The sequence below is a fragment of the Urocitellus parryii genome, chromosome 11 (genome assembly GCF_045843805.1).
Source record: "Urocitellus parryii isolate mUroPar1 chromosome 11, mUroPar1.hap1, whole genome shotgun sequence".
NCBI classification, from domain to species: Eukaryota; Metazoa; Chordata; class Mammalia; order Rodentia; family Sciuridae; genus Urocitellus; species Urocitellus parryii.
This window is the reverse complement of record NC_135541.1, coordinates 103,249,161-103,266,199: the sequence shown is the minus strand read 5'-3', so window position 1 is coordinate 103,266,199 and position 17,039 is coordinate 103,249,161. Positions and strand designations below refer to the sequence as shown.

The 17,039-nt window shown below is 52.4% G+C and overlaps 1 protein-coding gene across 1 annotated transcript; it reads right to left on the bottom strand.

The window, feature by feature from the left end:
• Positions 1–4,657: 4,657 nt before the first annotated feature.
• Positions 4,658–15,981, bottom strand: LOC113192633 (chymosin-like). The gene is made up of 9 exons (XM_026402788.2): positions 15,920–15,981; positions 13,055–13,205; positions 11,913–12,030; positions 11,049–11,167; positions 8,768–8,967; positions 7,278–7,391; positions 6,263–6,407; positions 5,605–5,703; positions 4,658–4,798 (listed from the first exon to the last, which is right to left on the bottom strand). The coding sequence occupies exons 1-9, from the start codon at positions 15,979–15,981 to the stop codon at positions 4,658–4,660; spliced, it is 1,149 nt and encodes a 382-aa protein (XP_026258573.2).
• Between the last annotated feature and the right edge of the window lie 1,058 nt (positions 15,982–17,039).

Sequence of the window (17,039 nt, the reverse complement as noted above, 5' to 3'; positions counted from 1 at the left end):
TGCCCCACAGCCCCTGAGGCACACACAGCAAGTGCATCCTCACCTGGCCAGCTCCAGCTCAACATGCAGCTCTAGTATTACAGAGAGTCCAGAAGGATCCGAGAGGGAGGCCTCCAGAGAGACATCCAGAGTGAAGGGGACGAGACACAGACCACCTCCTGTGGCTATGTGCCTCCCTAAGAAGATGCCACTGTGCCCTGCACGTGGAGGACAGTCAAGTCCATAGCTTGGTTGGCCACAGCCCCCAAGGTCACCTGAGGTGAAGAGGAGGAAATATTTGCAGGACATAAACAAGGTGTCCAGACCTGGCACTTAGGATCTGGTCACTAGAGGGCGCTCCAGGATCAGAGCTGACTCCCGGGCAGCCCTGGCCCTGGTTTGGAGGTTTGCGGACAGGCTGCACATTTATTCATTCAACATGCATCTGCTGAACAATGACTTTGTGCCAAACACTAAGTGCTATGAAGGGTACAAAAGGATTGAGATGTGAGTCACGTTTCATTAGAAAGTTGGTATTAAAAGCAAAAAATAGTGCGTCCATATTTATGCTGGTAACTCCTTATTTGATGCCACCGTATTTAGTCTTCACACACAGCCCCCCCCCAACATGTAGGCATGGCTGAGCTCTCTCTCACATCTTTGCCCCAATGTCTACTTCTCCTAAGCCTACCTTTCTGCCTGATTTTAAAGCTCAGGATCCCCAACCCTGTTCCTCAGCTCCTCTAAACTCATGGAGCTTATCATCATAAAAATACCTTCATTACCTCCATTGTCTATGTCCTCCCAGAATGTAAGGTCCAGGAAGGTGGAGGATCTGCCTGTGTTCACTGATGGACACGGCGCCTAGAACACTGTGTCACACACAGTAGGCATGTGGCAGGTGACACTTCCAATGAGCTCCAAGTACGTGGAGTATTCCTGAGGTTTGGGGGAGGGAGGTTAGATGACATTTAAGCTGGCCCAAGGGATGAGGAGCAATTCACAGGTTAGTCAAGACAGGAAGGGGCAGAGCAGACTAAGGGGACCACAGAAAGCTCAGGGTTGAGCTGCAGCACAGGATAGTCCAGAAGCTCCCCCTAATCCCACCCTCCCCGCCTCAGGCCCAGCTCTGAGCAGGGATCCTAGACAACAGCTGGGTTCTGCCTGTCTGCCCACCTGGGCCTTCCCTCACCACCATTCCTCTGGCCTGCTCCCTGCACTGGGTATGGGTTTCGTGGCATTTGTTACCATCCTGACAAAGGCCAGCCTGTGCCCCTCCTGTCTCAATTATATCCTCCCTTCTGCCACTAGGAAGAAACAAACTGCACAGCTCCGGGAAAACAATCCATCATTTTGTCATAACATTTCCATTTCAAAGACTTCCTCTAGGAGCTTCTCCCAGACCAGCCGCTTCCTCTCATCAGCATGAGAACTGGCAGGGAGTTGAGTGACAGGGAAGGGAGAGGGGCTGGGAATAGGGCTCTGGGCCTGAGGCCTTTACTAGCCCACTCAGGGGGCCGGATGTTGGTGTGTGGGGTCCTGCGTGCTCGAGTGCATGCGTACACTTGCGTCTCTGTGAACTTGTGCATCTCTGCATTCGTTATTCATGCCGTGAGGTCAGAGATGTACCTACTCGCATCGTAGGGCACAAGCCACTCTGGGGCACTGGCTGAGCCTCCATGGGGTGCTAAGTACTCATCTGGATGCCCAGGATTCAGAAAGGAAAGACAGACACCTGGCTGTCATCTGCACCTCAAAGGGAGATCGATGTGTCATCCAATCACCAAGACCAAACTCTTCACCAAGCTGTTGTCAAGAGCACTGCTGAGCAACCAGGAGGCAGAGGAGTGGGGATGTCATCTCAGAGGAAGTGACATTTAAGCTGCCTGAAGGATAAGAAGGCAGAGGAGACAGCAGGCGAAGAAGATTCCAAGGCACGCTGCAGGTGTTTGGGTGCCATTTAGGCAGAATGACAGTGGCGGCTAATGGCTACCGAGGTTCTCTCTGCTGCCCTGTCGTTGCCTGGGCCTAGTGAGCCAGCCCAGCACTTCAAAGGGCCTCCTCCACCCTCCCAGCTCCTTCCCAGATAGAGAAGTGCCGATGGCCCCCTGGCCCCTTCTCAGATCTCATCCTTCATAGCTGGCAGAGGACCCAGATCTGGGCCTGGCTGCAGAGCGCTCAGGGTGGGGGAGGCTTTGCAGAGCCCAACGACCTGAAGGCAGCTAGTCCACCTCCTCTCTCTTCAGAGTCCTCCCAACAAGCCCAAGGAGAGTCCAAGGGGACAGCAAAGGAACGGGGAGTGGTGACGAGGGGAGGGAGCCAATGTCGGAAGTCACAGACCAAGAGAGCAGTGTGACTCTTAAGGTTCTCGGTGACTGAGTGGCTCACTGGGGCGTTCCATGAGTTAGGCCCTTTGTCCTCAGGAGGCCACAGTCTGCGAGGGAGATGGACAAGGAAATAAACAAGACTAGGCAGCAGCCTGGTAGGAGCATCCTGAAGAAATGAGGACGGATTTGAGGTCTGAAGGCTGATTAAAAACCAGTTGGGGGTTGACCTGTGAAGAACATTCCAGGCAGCTGTGTGCAGAATTGAGGCCAAAAGGGCGCTGCACTGCCCACACCCGGGGAGCCCCAGGAGGCAGATGACACACACACCTGACTCTCTGTACCCTCACTGACTGCTCATGACAGGGACTGACACCAAAGCCAGGTGGTCCTGGTGGATGGGGGCCATCTAGTCCAAGCCTCATGTTTATGAACGTTCCCATGTTTGGACTTTCTTCATTATCTCCAACTGAGGTTTGGGAGTTTAAAAATCAATCGTGAAATGCAAGCCATTGAAATATACAGCACAATGGTTATAAGCTCATTTCACATTTTGTGTGTGAGGGGGTTGTGGGGTTTTTTTAAATTTTTTAATCTGTAGGAAGACTAAAAATAATGAAAGTGGCCTAATTCTGTCTCACTCTTGGCAAATAGTTAGTACTGGTCCTAGATATGGAAAGCGAGACTTAGAGAAGTCACCCAAAGCCAGAGCTGCCCCCTCAGCAGCACGCCTGCTTCCCTGGTCCCTGAGGCTCAGACAGCAAGGCCTGTCCCAGTGGGCACATGCCCCATCCTTGAAGTCCTGAATGTTCTCCTAAGGCCCCCACCCCAAGCCACCCCAGGCTCCTCAGCTCACCCTCCTCCTCCATGTCACCCTCACACAGACACAGGCCCAGCCCTGCTCCTTCCCTGCTAGAGGCCAGGGATGCTCCACTGACCCATGCAGGCCCTGTGGATGGAACCTCACTGCCCTGGGTTCCTCATCTTGTGTTTGGGTACAGCTGAGAAAGACCCCAGGATATGCCCCCGGGGGGGCTTGTCAAGAGCATCCCGTCTCACCTCCCACTGGGACAAAGAATCAGGCAACCAGACTCCTCCTCTTCAGATCCCACCTCTGAGTCTCTTCTATGAAGCAATGTCACCACCAACCTGCAGCTTCCTGCCCCTTGGGACTGGCTGCCCTCCTCTCCTGTTGGCGGAGCCAGCCAGGGTGGGGATGGGAAATAGATAGCAAATGGCCCCACCCTTTCCAAGGCCTCCTGAGAGTTAAGCGACTCTGCGCGAGCAATTTCAAGTCCAATCACTCTATTTAGGGTAGGGAGAGAGGGCGGACAGTCTGGCTCTGGTTTGGAAAACAGAAGCCTGATCAATTTGCTGTCCCACGAGAAGGGAAAGATTGTCAAAAGAAGAAGGTGCAAAGAAAGAGGAGGGAGGCCACAGGAGCAAACATGGGTGGCCCCTGGCAGAGGACTGTTCAGAGTTGGCCAACCTGACTCCAAGCCTGGGGTCTGCCCCGGAAGCTTGTCTTGCTGCCCACCAAGGCAACCCAGGGCCTCAACCGAGCCTAACAGTACCCACCTGCATCCCTTGATCTGGCCCTGTGATTCTGGACCCCCTGCCCGGCCCTCCAAGGAAGAGTATGCAAGCTCTGTGAGCTTGGGTGTTCTGTCTGCTTCACACCCACAGTCCTCCCTGGAAACCTGAACCCTGACATCAAAGACCTTGATCATCAGCTACAGAGAGCCAGGTTCACATGAGTCTGCCCTCAGGAATGGAGCTGCTCTCTGAGCACTGGCGGTGGCTTTTGAGCCCCTAAGACTGAGGACAGGATGCTGAACTGCAGTTCATCCACCCAGTCCCTTGGCCCTCTACCACACACTCTCTGCATCTTTTTCAACAGCAGTGAGACCCTTCTAATGGACCTGCAGTCTTTCTCCGCAGGGACCAAGTGCTCTCTACACAGGCCCCCGCCCGCCATGCTCCTGCCTCTCTCCCTCTGGTACCCTTTTTCCAGAAAGATCTAGAGCAGGAGGACAAGATAACATAACTGGTCTTCTCTGAACTGAGCCTGAAATAGCCAATCTCTTCCTGAAAGTCTCCACCCACCGACTGTGTCCTCGGCCTTCCCAACACACATGGCCCCAGTCCTGCCCATGGAAGTCACAAACCCACCCCTATATCAGTGCAGGGTCAGCCCCAGTGAGAACAAGGGAAAGCAGACTTTGCAAAAAAAAGTGTTTATTGGAAACCGTCTGTGAGAAATCCTGATCTATGTGCGCGCACGCGCATGTGTGTGCGCACACTTGTATTTGTGCATGTGTGTGTTTGGGGAAAATGTGGTCTGTGGTCAGTGTTCAATAGACAGCCTTGGCCAGCCCCACTCGGTTATGGGTTCTGTCAAAGACACTGTAATACTCCCGGACGAAGATGGTCCCCAGGATCCACAGCGGGGAGTTACTGTTCTCCTGGAAGCCACTGTAGCAGAAGTCCTGGCCCTGAGAGAGACAAGATGGAGATGAAGTGGTTCCAGCACCATTCGCAGAGCCTCGTGAGAGGTGTTTATCTGCCTCACCCCACAGTTACTCTGTATTATTCCATTTCATCCTTGAAATCATCTTCCTAGACAAACAACTATCAGATTCACCTCACTCAACAGATGAAAAAAGTCAAGATTTAAAAACTGAAGTGACTTCGTCCAAGATGATCTGGTGAAATCCTGGAGCACGGAGCCCCAGTCCCCTGCACTGGGCTCCATATCCCCTCCTGTCCCCTCCAGCCTCCTGCCTTCTGGCTCTCAGAACTCACTGCCCTGGTGATCAGTCAGAGCTGGCCTGGGGGCCTGTGGCATGAGTTTGGGGCACTTTGATCAGATCAAAGCTGAGGCCAGCAGTCCTCAAAAAGGCTCCAAAAGTCCAGGCTCCCTAAAGAAACTCCGGTCAGAGCTCTAGGTCCCCAGGGCTTAGAGGCTTGAGCAGGGGACGGAGGTTCCCATGGGTGCCTGTTCCATCTACCCTCCCCTCAAGCCTCAGTCCTCTGTCCTTCCTGTCCCCCATTTCTCCCATTTGAGGCTGTAGTGGCCACAAATGAGGCTCAAGGATGCATGGCCCCAGTCAAAAGCGGCCACTCAAGATCCAGCAAAACTGGATTCCCCATCTGGTCCATGCTACTTCCTGTCACCAGAGCCAGAGCCCAAAAGAGGGAGAGAGGAGGAAGAGGAGGACAAGGAAGAGGACAAGGAGGAGAAAGGGGAGGAGGAAGAGGGGTGCTAAGTGGAGCCAGGACATCGTCTCCAGAATCCTACCTGGATGGTATACGCCAAGGGTGGCAATGAATACTTTCTTCCATGGATCTCAAAGACAACAGTGGGCATGCTGCTCAGGCTCCAGCAGTTGATGATAAACTAAAGAACCACGGGAAGGGAGAAGGTTGGTATCCGACTGTAAGAGGCACCCACGTTGACAGCACAGAACACCCTCCTTGGCACCATGTGAGCCACAAGGTAGAGAGGGGACCCTGCGTTCTCAGACCATAGGAGGCTCTCAGGATGAGACCCTGATCCTAAGACATGGTCCTCGAAGAGTCACACTGAGGGGACCAACTGTCAACACATCGGGGACAGACCCCAACTTGGGACAAGGAGGGGCTTGCCTCTGTGTCTTCCCCTGTAGGCCCAGCCAGAGTGCATGAGGACCTTGGGAGCTCTTGGCCTGCAGACAGAGACAGGGATACACTGGTGCTTGGGGACCAAAGGACCCAGCCAATGTCCGCAAGGAAGCACCAGGAGCCAGATCACAGCTGCCACACAAAGTGGGGGCTCCCACAGCCACCGTGGGGACCCAGGAATCCCCAGCCACCGTGGGGACCCAGGCTCCCTCACCACTTCCCTTGATCATTTCTTTCCTGTGAAAGGGGCCCCTATTTCAGGGGCCTCAGGAGGTGGGATGAGGGCCTGACCTCACCTGGCCATACTGGCCATGTGTGGCTCCGATGGCCTGCTGGATCTCGAGGATGTCGTGGGTAGGCCCGGCCAGCAGGGAGGTGCCCGTGTCCAGAATGGCCTGGCAGCCACCATCACAGGCCACCACCACACCACTGATGGTGATCCTAGGAGGGTAACCAGGAGGACCTTGGGGCACGTCCTTCTTCCAGCCCTCCCTCCGGGGGTCCTTCCCACCTGCCTGCCAGACTCCAGAAGCAGGTAGAAGAGCCCCAACCACCCCTGGGCCCCTTCCTTTGAGCCCCTTCCCAGAGCCCATAAAACTCCCTGAGCTCAGAAGAAACACCTGAAACCATTTTCTCCCAATTTGGTGGTCAAATTGAGGACTGCCCTCCTTCTATGGGTCAGAAATGTCAATAAAACAACCAATTCTAGTGCATTAAGGGGTCAAATGAGGACTGCACTAGCTACCTAAAGATATGGCTTCAAGTTTTCTCTCTGCAATTTATTAGCATGACTCGGGCAAGTTGCCCAGTTTTTGTGTACCCAGGCTTCTCATCTCTAAAATGGACACATAAATAACCCCAGCATTGATGTCCTCAAGGCATGGGGACAACAGGGGCTGGGGTGTAGCTCAGTGGTAGAGCACTTGCCTAGCATGCACAAGGCCCTGGGTTCATCCCCAGCACCACAAATAATAATGATAATAATAATAATTTTTAAATAGGGATAATAATGGCACCCACCTCATAAGATTTTAGTGGGGAATAAATGAGACGGTGTCATACAATTGCTCAGCACTGTGCCTAGCAATTAGGACATGCTCAATAAACACAGCTCGCCTTATGAAGAAAGCCGGTGAATGTGCAGCGTTACCACTGACAGAAGTCCCTGGCCTCAGAACGTCCACTTCGGAATCCTGTGGACATGACCATGCTGTAGTCTTTCTCAGAACCCTGTGGCCTGACACCCAGGACCCCACTCCACAACCCAGAGTCAGCATCTGGTTGGGGCCAAGGCAGGCTCTGCTCACCCACCTGTCCACAGCAAACTGCCAGTACTTCTGCAGGGTCACGGGCACCCAGTCCAGAGAGCCCACGTAGTAGGATGTGTCTATGGCCCCCAGCGTGAGCATGCTCCCCTGGCCAGTCCTGGAACCAAGGCAAGGCATGCTATGGCACAGTGAGGCGTGGTGAGGCGTGTGCCCCAGCCACCCCTGAGGCAGAAGCGATGAACACCCCCTGCCCCTCACTCCTCCCCGCTGGCCAGGGTTTGTGCTGATGTCAGCCACAGCACCCTTTCTCTTTGGAGTGCCCAGCCCTGAGTTCAGGCAGCACCTGGAGCCCAGAGCACAGCATCGCTGAGGGAGGGGAAGTAGTGGCCCACCACACAGGCAGCAGGACTGCTGGCCTCTTCTCTGCTCACATGTTCCCAGCTGTCCTCTTATACCTGCACCCAAGCCCAAATCCCCTCTGTTCCTTCTGGGTTACTGTCTCACCCGTGGTGAGGAACACTCTTACCTGCTTCCCACGCTGCTCTCACTTCCCAGAATCCATCAAGACCCTCTCACCAAGGCCTAGTGCACGCTGTCCCCGCTGCCTAAAACGTGCTACCCTCTGTCTCTCTCCTGATAACCCCCCATACCCCTCAGCAAAGTTTGCCCCATCCTACACACACACACACACACACACACACACACACGCATGCATGCACGCACCACACACGCTTCGACAGGATAGACCTCCCAGGTGTTGCAAAGCCACTGACCACACTCAAACCTCCCAGCAGACCTTCTCATAGTTGTTTGGTTCCAATGTGTGTGAAACTGCGTGCCTTTACCCCTAGCTCGTCTCGTTTGCTGATGGGAGCCCATCTCCCAGCTCAGCCACTGCACAGAGAAGGGCCCGGGACAGGTGTATTGAGTTCATGGAGGAACTCGTGAATGGACTGCGCCAATTTACCCTTTGCCTGGTTCACCTGGCCTCAGCCACCCGGCCCCTTCTCCTGGAGGTGACCTCCTTCTCTTCAAGCTACCACCCATCCTGGGCCGAGTTGAGCTGGATCATCACAGGGAGCAGGAACACTGGCCTGGGAGCAGGTGCCCCAAGTTCCAGGTCTGGCTCAGGCACAGCTCCCACATGACTGTTCCTCCCCAGACCTGTTTCCTCCCTAGTGAGAGGGAAAGGTGGGACTCCTTTGGAGTCGGCTCTCAAAGCCTGTGAATCTCAATGACATGAACAAATGATTTCTGAAGTCCCGTCACTTGGGAAGAAAGTTGTTCAAAGCTCATAGGTCGAGATGGGATCAGCCTTTGTTTTCTAAAAGCCAATCAAAGTTCCCTTTGACCTGGTGAAATCTGACTGTACAAATGATTCTATTGGCGCCCTTGGACCGAGGTTGGATGGATCAGGAAACCAGGAGAGGGCTTGCTTGGGTGCTAATGCCTGTGTCCAGGGTGTGGACACTGGCTTCAACAGATAGCTCTTACCAGGCCATCAGTCAGACCCCAGCTGGACACAGCTCCTACCTGCTCATGTAAACTGAGAACAAGTCTTGGGCCAGCAGGTGCCTGTTCATCATGTTATCAAACACGGGCACCGAACCCTCAGAGGCAAGGGCAGGATAGGCCAGCCCCAGAATCCCATCGAATTCAGAGTAGGTAAAGATGTCGCCAGGCTCCTGAGTGCTCAGGCCCACCGTCTGATGGGGGTCCACAAGGTCAGAGACCTGCAAGAAAGTCATTGTGACCTTCACCAGGGAGTCCCTGAGGCCAGAGACTGAAAAGTCCCAGGATGGGGGACAGCCAGTTCTGGGTCACAAGCTGGTGTCAGGGTTTCAGCCTCACTGGGTCTCTATCCTTCTTATAAAGCATGAGCTATTTGATCTTAAGAAATAAAAATTCCTTTTTCTGCACTTTGTGCTGTGGTTTGGAAGAACTGGTCTGATGAGGCAGGAAGCTGGGGAAAAAAGGAGGCAGAGCCAGGTGCAGAAACCAATGCCAATGTTGGGGTTGAGCCCAAGGAAGTGGGTAGGTTGAGCATGGCCCAAGGTCCTCTGCAGGCCTGCGGTCCCCTGTCAGCTATGCCTGGGCTTTCGTCCCCCAAGGAAGAGCTGGGGAGATACCACCATGCAAAGAAAGAACATGATGCATCTTGCATCTCCAAGACCCAGTCTGGGCCCTATTCTGTCATGTGCTGACCGTGACCTTGAGCAAGTACCTATCTGAACCTCAACCCTCTTATCTGACAAATGGAAAACACCACCGTCTCCTCAAGGCAGCACTCAGCCTAAATCCCACTAAGGCTGAACATTCGTCAACCATTCCCTGGGTTCGCTTGCTGAACATTTCATGGTACTATGCTGAGGAAGCATTAACTCCAAAAAGTCTTCCTAATTTGCTTATTTCCTGAATAGCCAATGTATCCACCAGCCTACCCTGAGCCATCACTGTCACTAGCTTGGACAAGGCTGGGACTAGGCCTTCTGCCTCCACTCTGACCCCTTATAACCTATCCTCCATAAGAGGCAGCCAAAGCCGTCTTTAAAAATGGAAGTCAGGTCATGCCACGCTTGCTACAAGTGTCCATCCAATAAGGCTCAGCATGAAACCTCCATTCCAGGGTCCCCTCCAGCTCTGTTCCTGCTCCTTGCATCTCATCTCCCTTCCCTGGACGGTCCTTCTCTTCCTCAGAGCTCCCAGTCCTCCCCTCCCAGGGTCTGGACTTACTGCTCCCTCTGCCTCAATGTCCCCCTGGATCTTCTCGGGCCCGGCCTCTGGAACTGCATCATTTGGGTTCTAGCTGGCACAGGCCACCATGTCCTCTAGATCTCTGTCCTCAACCCCCAAACACCTCTCTTCCTACTTTCCAGGTTCATTCTCTTCATGTCATTCAGCACTGTTCAAAGTCATCTGACTCAAGTGTCCCTTGTCTCCCCCACTGGACTGTAAGCATGTGGGGGGGGGGGACAGGCCCTCCATCCCTCTTGTTCCCCCACTGTATCTTCAGTCCCAAAAATAATTCGATAACCATTCTAAACCAATTCATTCTTTCAATCAACAAACGGTCATTGAGAGTGTGGCCTGGTCCCCAGTGTGCCAGGTCCCTAAGGAGGTAACAATGGTCAAGAAAAGTACCTGCCCTGGGAGGAATTCACATTCCAGTGGGAGAAACAGATGACACATTTTTTAAAGAAGTAATATAAGTCAGTGTGGTGGTTCTCTGATCCCAGGGGCTCAGGAGGCTGAGGCAGGAGGATTCTGAATTCCAAGTCAGCCTCAGCAACTTGGAAAGGCCCTAAGTAATTTAGCAAGACCCTGTCTCAAAATAAAATATATTTTTTAAAAGGGATGGGGATGTAGCTCCGTGGTTAAGTGCCACTATGTTCAATCCCCTGTACCAAAAAAAATAAAGTAATACAGAAAATGTCAGATGGCAATGAGCCTGTCTGAGGACAAATAAATCAGGGTAGGACAATAGGCAGTTTGTCACTTTATATGATGGTGAGATAGACGCCATTGATAAAGTGACATAGAGCAGAAATACATGAGGCGATTTGGGGAAAGTATGCCTTAAGCTGAGAGGGGAGGGTGGCAGAGGTGGTCCAGCCTTCACCAGGGTGTATGTGGGGTATAATAGACTGCAGAGTAAGTGGCATAAGCTCAGAATGCTCAGCCCTGTTGAGGACACTTGAACAGGACTGAGGAGGCGGGAACCTGGACCTGCAGAAGGCTCTCAGGTGGGGCTCTGAGTGAGGGTGTCTGGGTGGGAAAGTCAAGGTGAGCACTGGCCCCCCGCAGCCCCACTTACAGTGACAGTGTCGTGGCCCAGAAAGCCCAGCACGATGCCCGTGGCATACAGGACCAACAGGGGCTTGCTGAGGTTCTGGAAGGTAGAGGACTCGGTCGGGTCAAATCGATGATGGTTTTCTGGAACACAGACCCAGGGTTAGTGGGGTTCTCAGGATCTTTTCGTCTCTTGACAGTGCCAGCCATGGCTGACCCCTTGCCATATTCCTATAGGAAGACAGTCTCGGTACTGGTCTTTTAAAAATGAGCAGCTTCTTCTTTCTATAGCCTTAGCCCCACAGCTAAGTAAAGAAAATATTCCTTTGCTGCTAGACCCAGCTCTGGTCCCAGTACTGTCTGTATAGCTTCCACTCTATGTTCCCATGGATATTTTACTTGCACCAGCCACGTCCCTGTTCCTCTCCAAAACTTGGTTTCCTCTTCTGTGAAATGAGGATTAAAAAGAGGACCCACCTCGCAGGACTACCAGGAAGGAAGTGCCTAACATATGTCAAAGTTTGCTTTTCATTGATAATAGACACTCTCAGTATTTTCCTGTCACCCTGGAACATCACAGCTCCATTATATAGAAAGGAAAGTGGAGGATCCAGCAAGTTAAGTGGCTGGCCTTGGCTCCTGGTAGGGACAAAGCAATAACATATGGGTTTCCCTAATTCATTTCCAGTTGGTGATTTTATACATCAGACCCATGATTTTCAAGCGTTCCCAGTCTGTGGCCAGCTAGCAGGACTGAGCAAGGAGATGGGACCTAACTAGAAGACTGGGGACGTCCAGTTTGCTCTCCACCTCAAGCCACCCCTCCCCGCCACCCTGACCACTGAGTGGATCTGAGTGTGGGCTGAGGCAGAGCCGGAAGGTCACTTACTGCAGGCTTCACTGTTGCAGGAGAGGGAGGGCACCCAGAAGTCTGAAGAGCCCGTGTCAAACACCACGGTGAACTCCTGGGGTGGGGTCCCAATATAGATCTTTCCAAAGTACTGACTCTGAGGACAGACAGCTCTGGATCAGAGGCAGGGGACAGTGAGGGAGGGGAAGGTCAATGCTGGGCAGGAAGCATGTTCAGGTTTATAGGCCCTGTGCTTTCTGCTCAGAGACCTGGGAGGTCAGGAAAGAGGAAACAGAAGGAGGATTCTGGGGAGGGTTCTTCATCTCAAGCCCCGACAGGTGCTCCCACCCCCAGCTACTCATGGCCTGGTCCTCTCACCACCCCTACTAACCCTGCTAAATCAACCTCAGAAGCAGACCTCGAACCAGGACTGAAATCCTGCCTGGAACAGGCACAGGGCCACCTGTCCAGGAAGGACACCTGGCCACCTTCCAGGCAGGAAGGAGCTGGACACAGAGATGGGGCATCAGTTGCATGCCGGGACCTGAGTCCTAACCCATGCTACCCGGTCCCTCCTGCCCTTACCAGCCCTCTCCAGGTTTCAGAGCCAAGACTGGGGGCAGAGAAAGGTGACAATGACCTAGATATGGAAATTAGAGCACAAAAGAGGAAAAATCTGGTTGTTTACTGCCAAGAGTAACAGAGAGAGAGAGAGAGAGAGAGAGAGAGAGAGAGAAGCTTCAGAATGGAAGAGGGCACAAGGAATGTTTCCACCTGGGTCCTAGGTAGGAAAGAAAGGAAGATGGCGCACATGTCCTAGGCCGGCCAGTCTTCAATAGGCACCAGCTGCACCAGCTGTCCCCATTCCTGCTGAGTCCAGACTAAGACCTGGCTTCCTGGGCTGGGAGGGCAAGCCTGAGGTCAGCTCAGGAACAGATCATGTGCCCTGGAGGGATTGTTGTATGATGAAGGTCATCTGAGCTCAGACCCTTCCAGCAGGGACATTGGAACCCTAAAGTCCAGATTGTCGCCTATGCCAGGTTGGTGGCCCACAGTGGAGCTACTGAGGGCAGGAATATGGCTTCCACAACCCATGGGTTCCACTGTTCCTAAAGGAAGGAAAGCCCCAGGGAGGCAGGTACCAAAGGAGCAAGAATTCATGGCTGGTTTGACTCACTCACATCTAGGTAGTTGGCCAGTGGTTCCTGGGCCACTTTCCCAATGTTGGAGCTCTTCCTGATGAACTCATACTGGTGTTTCTTCAGAAAGCCCTCCAGGAGCCCAAGATCCTGCAGGGTGCTCCTCAGTGATTTCCCTTTGTGCAGAGGGATCCTGAGGAGGTAGAGAAAATCTATGAGGAGGGAAGCCCTGGACTCTGTAAAGTACCCCCACACTGCTGTTCCCCGTCCAGCCTCTGATCACCAATCCATTGACTGAGCCCAAACATTATTTTTTTTTAATTCTAACCCAAAGTAAGAAATATATTTTATAGGGGTTGTGATTGTGGCTCAGTGACAGAGCGCTTGCCTAGCGTGTGTGAGGAACTGCGTTTGATCCTCAGCACCACATAAAAATAACTAAGTAAATAAAATAAAGGTATAAGAAAATACAACAACATTTAAAATATATATATGTATATATATATATAATTTTATATCACAGATCAACGCCCACCTTACTAAATGCAGAGAACCGATATTTCCTATTCCTTTTCTCTTTTTAATAGTGGAGACTCACTAAAGATTTATTTTATAACTCACCAAGGAGTTTTCCAACGCAATGTTTGAAAGATCTAGGTATACTGTCACTCATTCAGGCACCAAACTCTTTTGCTGTGTACCTACTATGTGCCAGACACTGTACGGGGCTCAGGGGAAAATGATAGCAAAAAGGATAGAAACTCAACCCTCCAGGAACTCACAATCTATAGTGGAAAACCGAGTCTCCCACATCCTGGCAATGCTGCCGCCCTCTGCTAACCCCTTCTCTCCACTCTCTGGGTAGCATCTGTCCTAACCTGGGTTGAAATTTCTTTACAGCATTTCTCAGCACAGGGCTGGGACCCTAGGGACCTCTTGATCCAGTTTAAGTGCTGGATGATGGAATTAAGTCCTCAGAGAAGAAATCAAGAGGGCAAAACAGCAGAAATGTATTCTAGACCTGGCTCTGACCTGTTCATGACAATTTGGGAGGTTCCCCGACCGCTCTGAGCTTCGCCTGGTGGCTTCCCTGAACCTAAGATTCGCTGTGGCAACTCCTCAAAGCCCTGCAAGGTTCATCTTCAGAGAGTCTCCAAATCTCTCTGAGAATCATGTTGGTGGCTCCCCAAAGCCCTTTGAACTTCAGGTCTCTCCTCTATTAAAAAAAAAAAAAAAAGTTTAACTCCTTCCTTTCCAGCTACTGTTCTAATCCTGCCATTGGCTAACCAGGTGACTTTACCTGACCTCTCCTGTAGACCTGTAGACAGTAGAGCTTGGAGATGCCTATGGTCCCTTCCACCTCTAAGAAACTATGTGGCTCTCCTCTGGGGGCAGGGAAGGGGCTGGTTTAAAGGACAGCCTGAGACGACAGATTCAAAACTACTTTGGGAGCAATAAATCGGCATCAATTTTCAGACTCACAAAGAGAATGGATTTTCTCAGATCGTTCATATCCCAAGTCACCACACGGATGCACCCGTATGGATGGGTGAATGATGGGCTCCTCTTTGGGGCCCTCACTCCTGGCTCTCAGACCTGACTGCTGCTAGGACCTGACTTTGAAATGAAAGGTCCACAAGATGTTTCTCGCCTTTGTCTCGGGTGATAGAAAAGGGCTCACACATACGAGGAATGGGGCCTGACTGAGCTCCAGAGGCCAGCCCCATAGGTACCTTCCCTATGTCCCCATGAGGAGGCCTCAGAATGCTTTCTGCTTGGCTCCAGCTCCAAGTTTCTGACTGGCTCTGGATTTAATTGCTAAATGCCTGACGACTCCCCCAGTAAGAAGCTGAGCTCCTGCTGAGTGGACCTCTCCCAGCTCAAGGCCTCAGACAGAAGTCAGCAGTCAGAAGGCAGCACACCCCCTGGTGCTGAACCAGGATGGCGGCCCTCTCTGGAGGCTCCAGTCACCAGGGAGTCCCCAGCTATAGCTCTGTCTCTGGCCCCGGGCTGGGACTACCAGCACCCTCAGGGACAGGGACTTCATTTTTAGAACTACCATGAAAGGCACTGACTGGTTGAAAGCACCCTGATTGGGCATCTTGGTTCCTTTTCAGGCATCCAGCTTCCCCAGGGAGAGACTCAGGCTTCCCTGTGCTCAGTCCCTGTGACAGGACTCAAACTCCAGCACCTGGAGATATTGTGATGTCACAGCAAGGGTGCAGGCCACCTGGGACCAAGCTCTGGCTCCGCTGTTACTAGCTAACTACATGATCTTGGGCAGCTCAAGGACCCTCCCTCCCTCTCTCCCTGAACAACAGTTCCTGCCTAAGCTAGTATGATTAGTAATGGTATAGGTAAAGGTTAAGTGCCCGGCATCTCATAGCTAACAGCTCAATAAATCATCAGCTATTATTTTTGAAGGGGACCTGGACTTGAAGTTTACCCTCAGAGGACTTCATAGTCAAGAGAACTTGGTTTTGTTTAATGAATGCATATATATATATATATATAAAACCTTGATAGTGTGTCTGACACTAAAACATTTAAAGAAATATCAGGTCATAGGATCCTCATAACAGCCCTATTAGATGGACAGTACTATTTAATTTTATAACAGATGAGGAAACTGAGGTACGGAGAATCCAACTGGTCACAGAGCTGGGGATCGAATGCCAGACAGTGTGACTCCAGAAGCTATGCCCTCATCTCCCGGGTGGCCCATCTGACTCCTTGATCTAAGGGACACATTGGCGGGAACATGCAAAGGCAAGACCCACAGAAGTGACTATCCCAGTGCCAACAGCACCCTCCCCCAAGACTCCCCAGAGCAACAAATGGCTGGAAGTCCAGGGGCACACCACCCAGAGACTGCCTGGGATGCCCTTCGCAGGGTCTCATATTCACCTGGTAACATGGCTGCCCTGGGAGAGAGCCAGGGCTGCAAGGAGCACCACGAGGCACCTCATCCTGGACCATGGGCGGCCACCAATCCAGCCAGTGCCCATCCTTAAAGCCTTTATAGAGAAACGGGGTTCCCTCTGGCTGGATGCCCAAACTTCAGAGTCAGCTCTCGACCTCAGACCACTCCACAAACATAGTGAAATTGTACCCAGACTGCCTAAGACCCACAATGATAATGGCCACAAAGTCCTCCACCCGGGGGACTTCAAAGGTAAAGGGAACACTGGCTTGATCCTCAGGCTGGGAAATGTCAACACTGGCCCATCTGACCTGGTTTCCCCTCCAAGCTGGACTTGGGTGTCTGTACAGGCGGGGCTGCTACCAGGAACCTGTTCCATGTCCACCTTGTGCTTTGTAAGAATCCGGTTCTCTACAGGCTCCACCTTCCTCCCCTCCCTGGGCTTGACTGCAGTGAAGGTGGAAGCCTGCCCTGTCCAGAAATCTCCTGGCTCAGGACTCCTAACCCATTTTTCTAGGAGGGGTTCAGGCTGGTCCCAAAGTGGCCTCTGAGCAAAGGCTGCTTGCTCCACCTGTCACCCCAGTGAGTGGGTCTGGGGGTTCAGAGCACAGAGAAGACGAGCTCCAGGTTCCCTCAGAGCACAGTCTTCAGGAGAGGGCAGAGGCTTGTGCTTCCCTAAGGACATGGGCCCTTGGCACCACATGAGATGGGTGATGAGAGGTAAGAGATAAATGTCAGGTCACATGTGCAAAGGGAAGAACTGGGGAGGATTGAACTGGAAAGGTGGACCGGTCCCACATGTAGGGGAAGGAGGGGAGTGTGACATTGATAGTCAGGCATAGGGCACAGGGTTGGTCAAGACTCCTTGAAGTCCCACCCAGCGATGCAAGAAGAAGCACACAGGCAGGAGGTTGGGTCAAGCAGAATTTTCCAGAGCCCAGGCCAGAGAGTCTCTCAAGCCTGTAGCCAGAGAGAGACAAAGGACTGTAGCCATGAAATTGGTGAAGTTCATACCCCAGGGCTGACAGGGGGCTGCAAACTAACCAATCATGATTAAGTCAAGATGAGGTGGGCAAAATAGGAAAGCAGGGGTTTCAGAATCAC

Excerpts from the sequence above, each read along its gene's own strand:
- LOC113192633 (XM_026402788.2), bottom strand. The coding sequence starts at position 15,981 with ATGAGGTGCCTCGTGGTGCTCCTTGCAGCCCTGGCTCTCTCCCAGGGC. Across the intron at positions 13,206-15,919 it reads CAGGGCAGCCATGTTACCAG|GATCCCTCTGCACAAAGGGA; the intron begins GTGAATATGAGA and ends CTACCTCCTCAG. Across the intron at positions 12,031-13,054 it reads CACTGGCCAACTACCTAGAT|AGTCAGTACTTTGGAAAGAT; the intron begins GTGAGTGAGTCA and ends GTCTGTCCTCAG.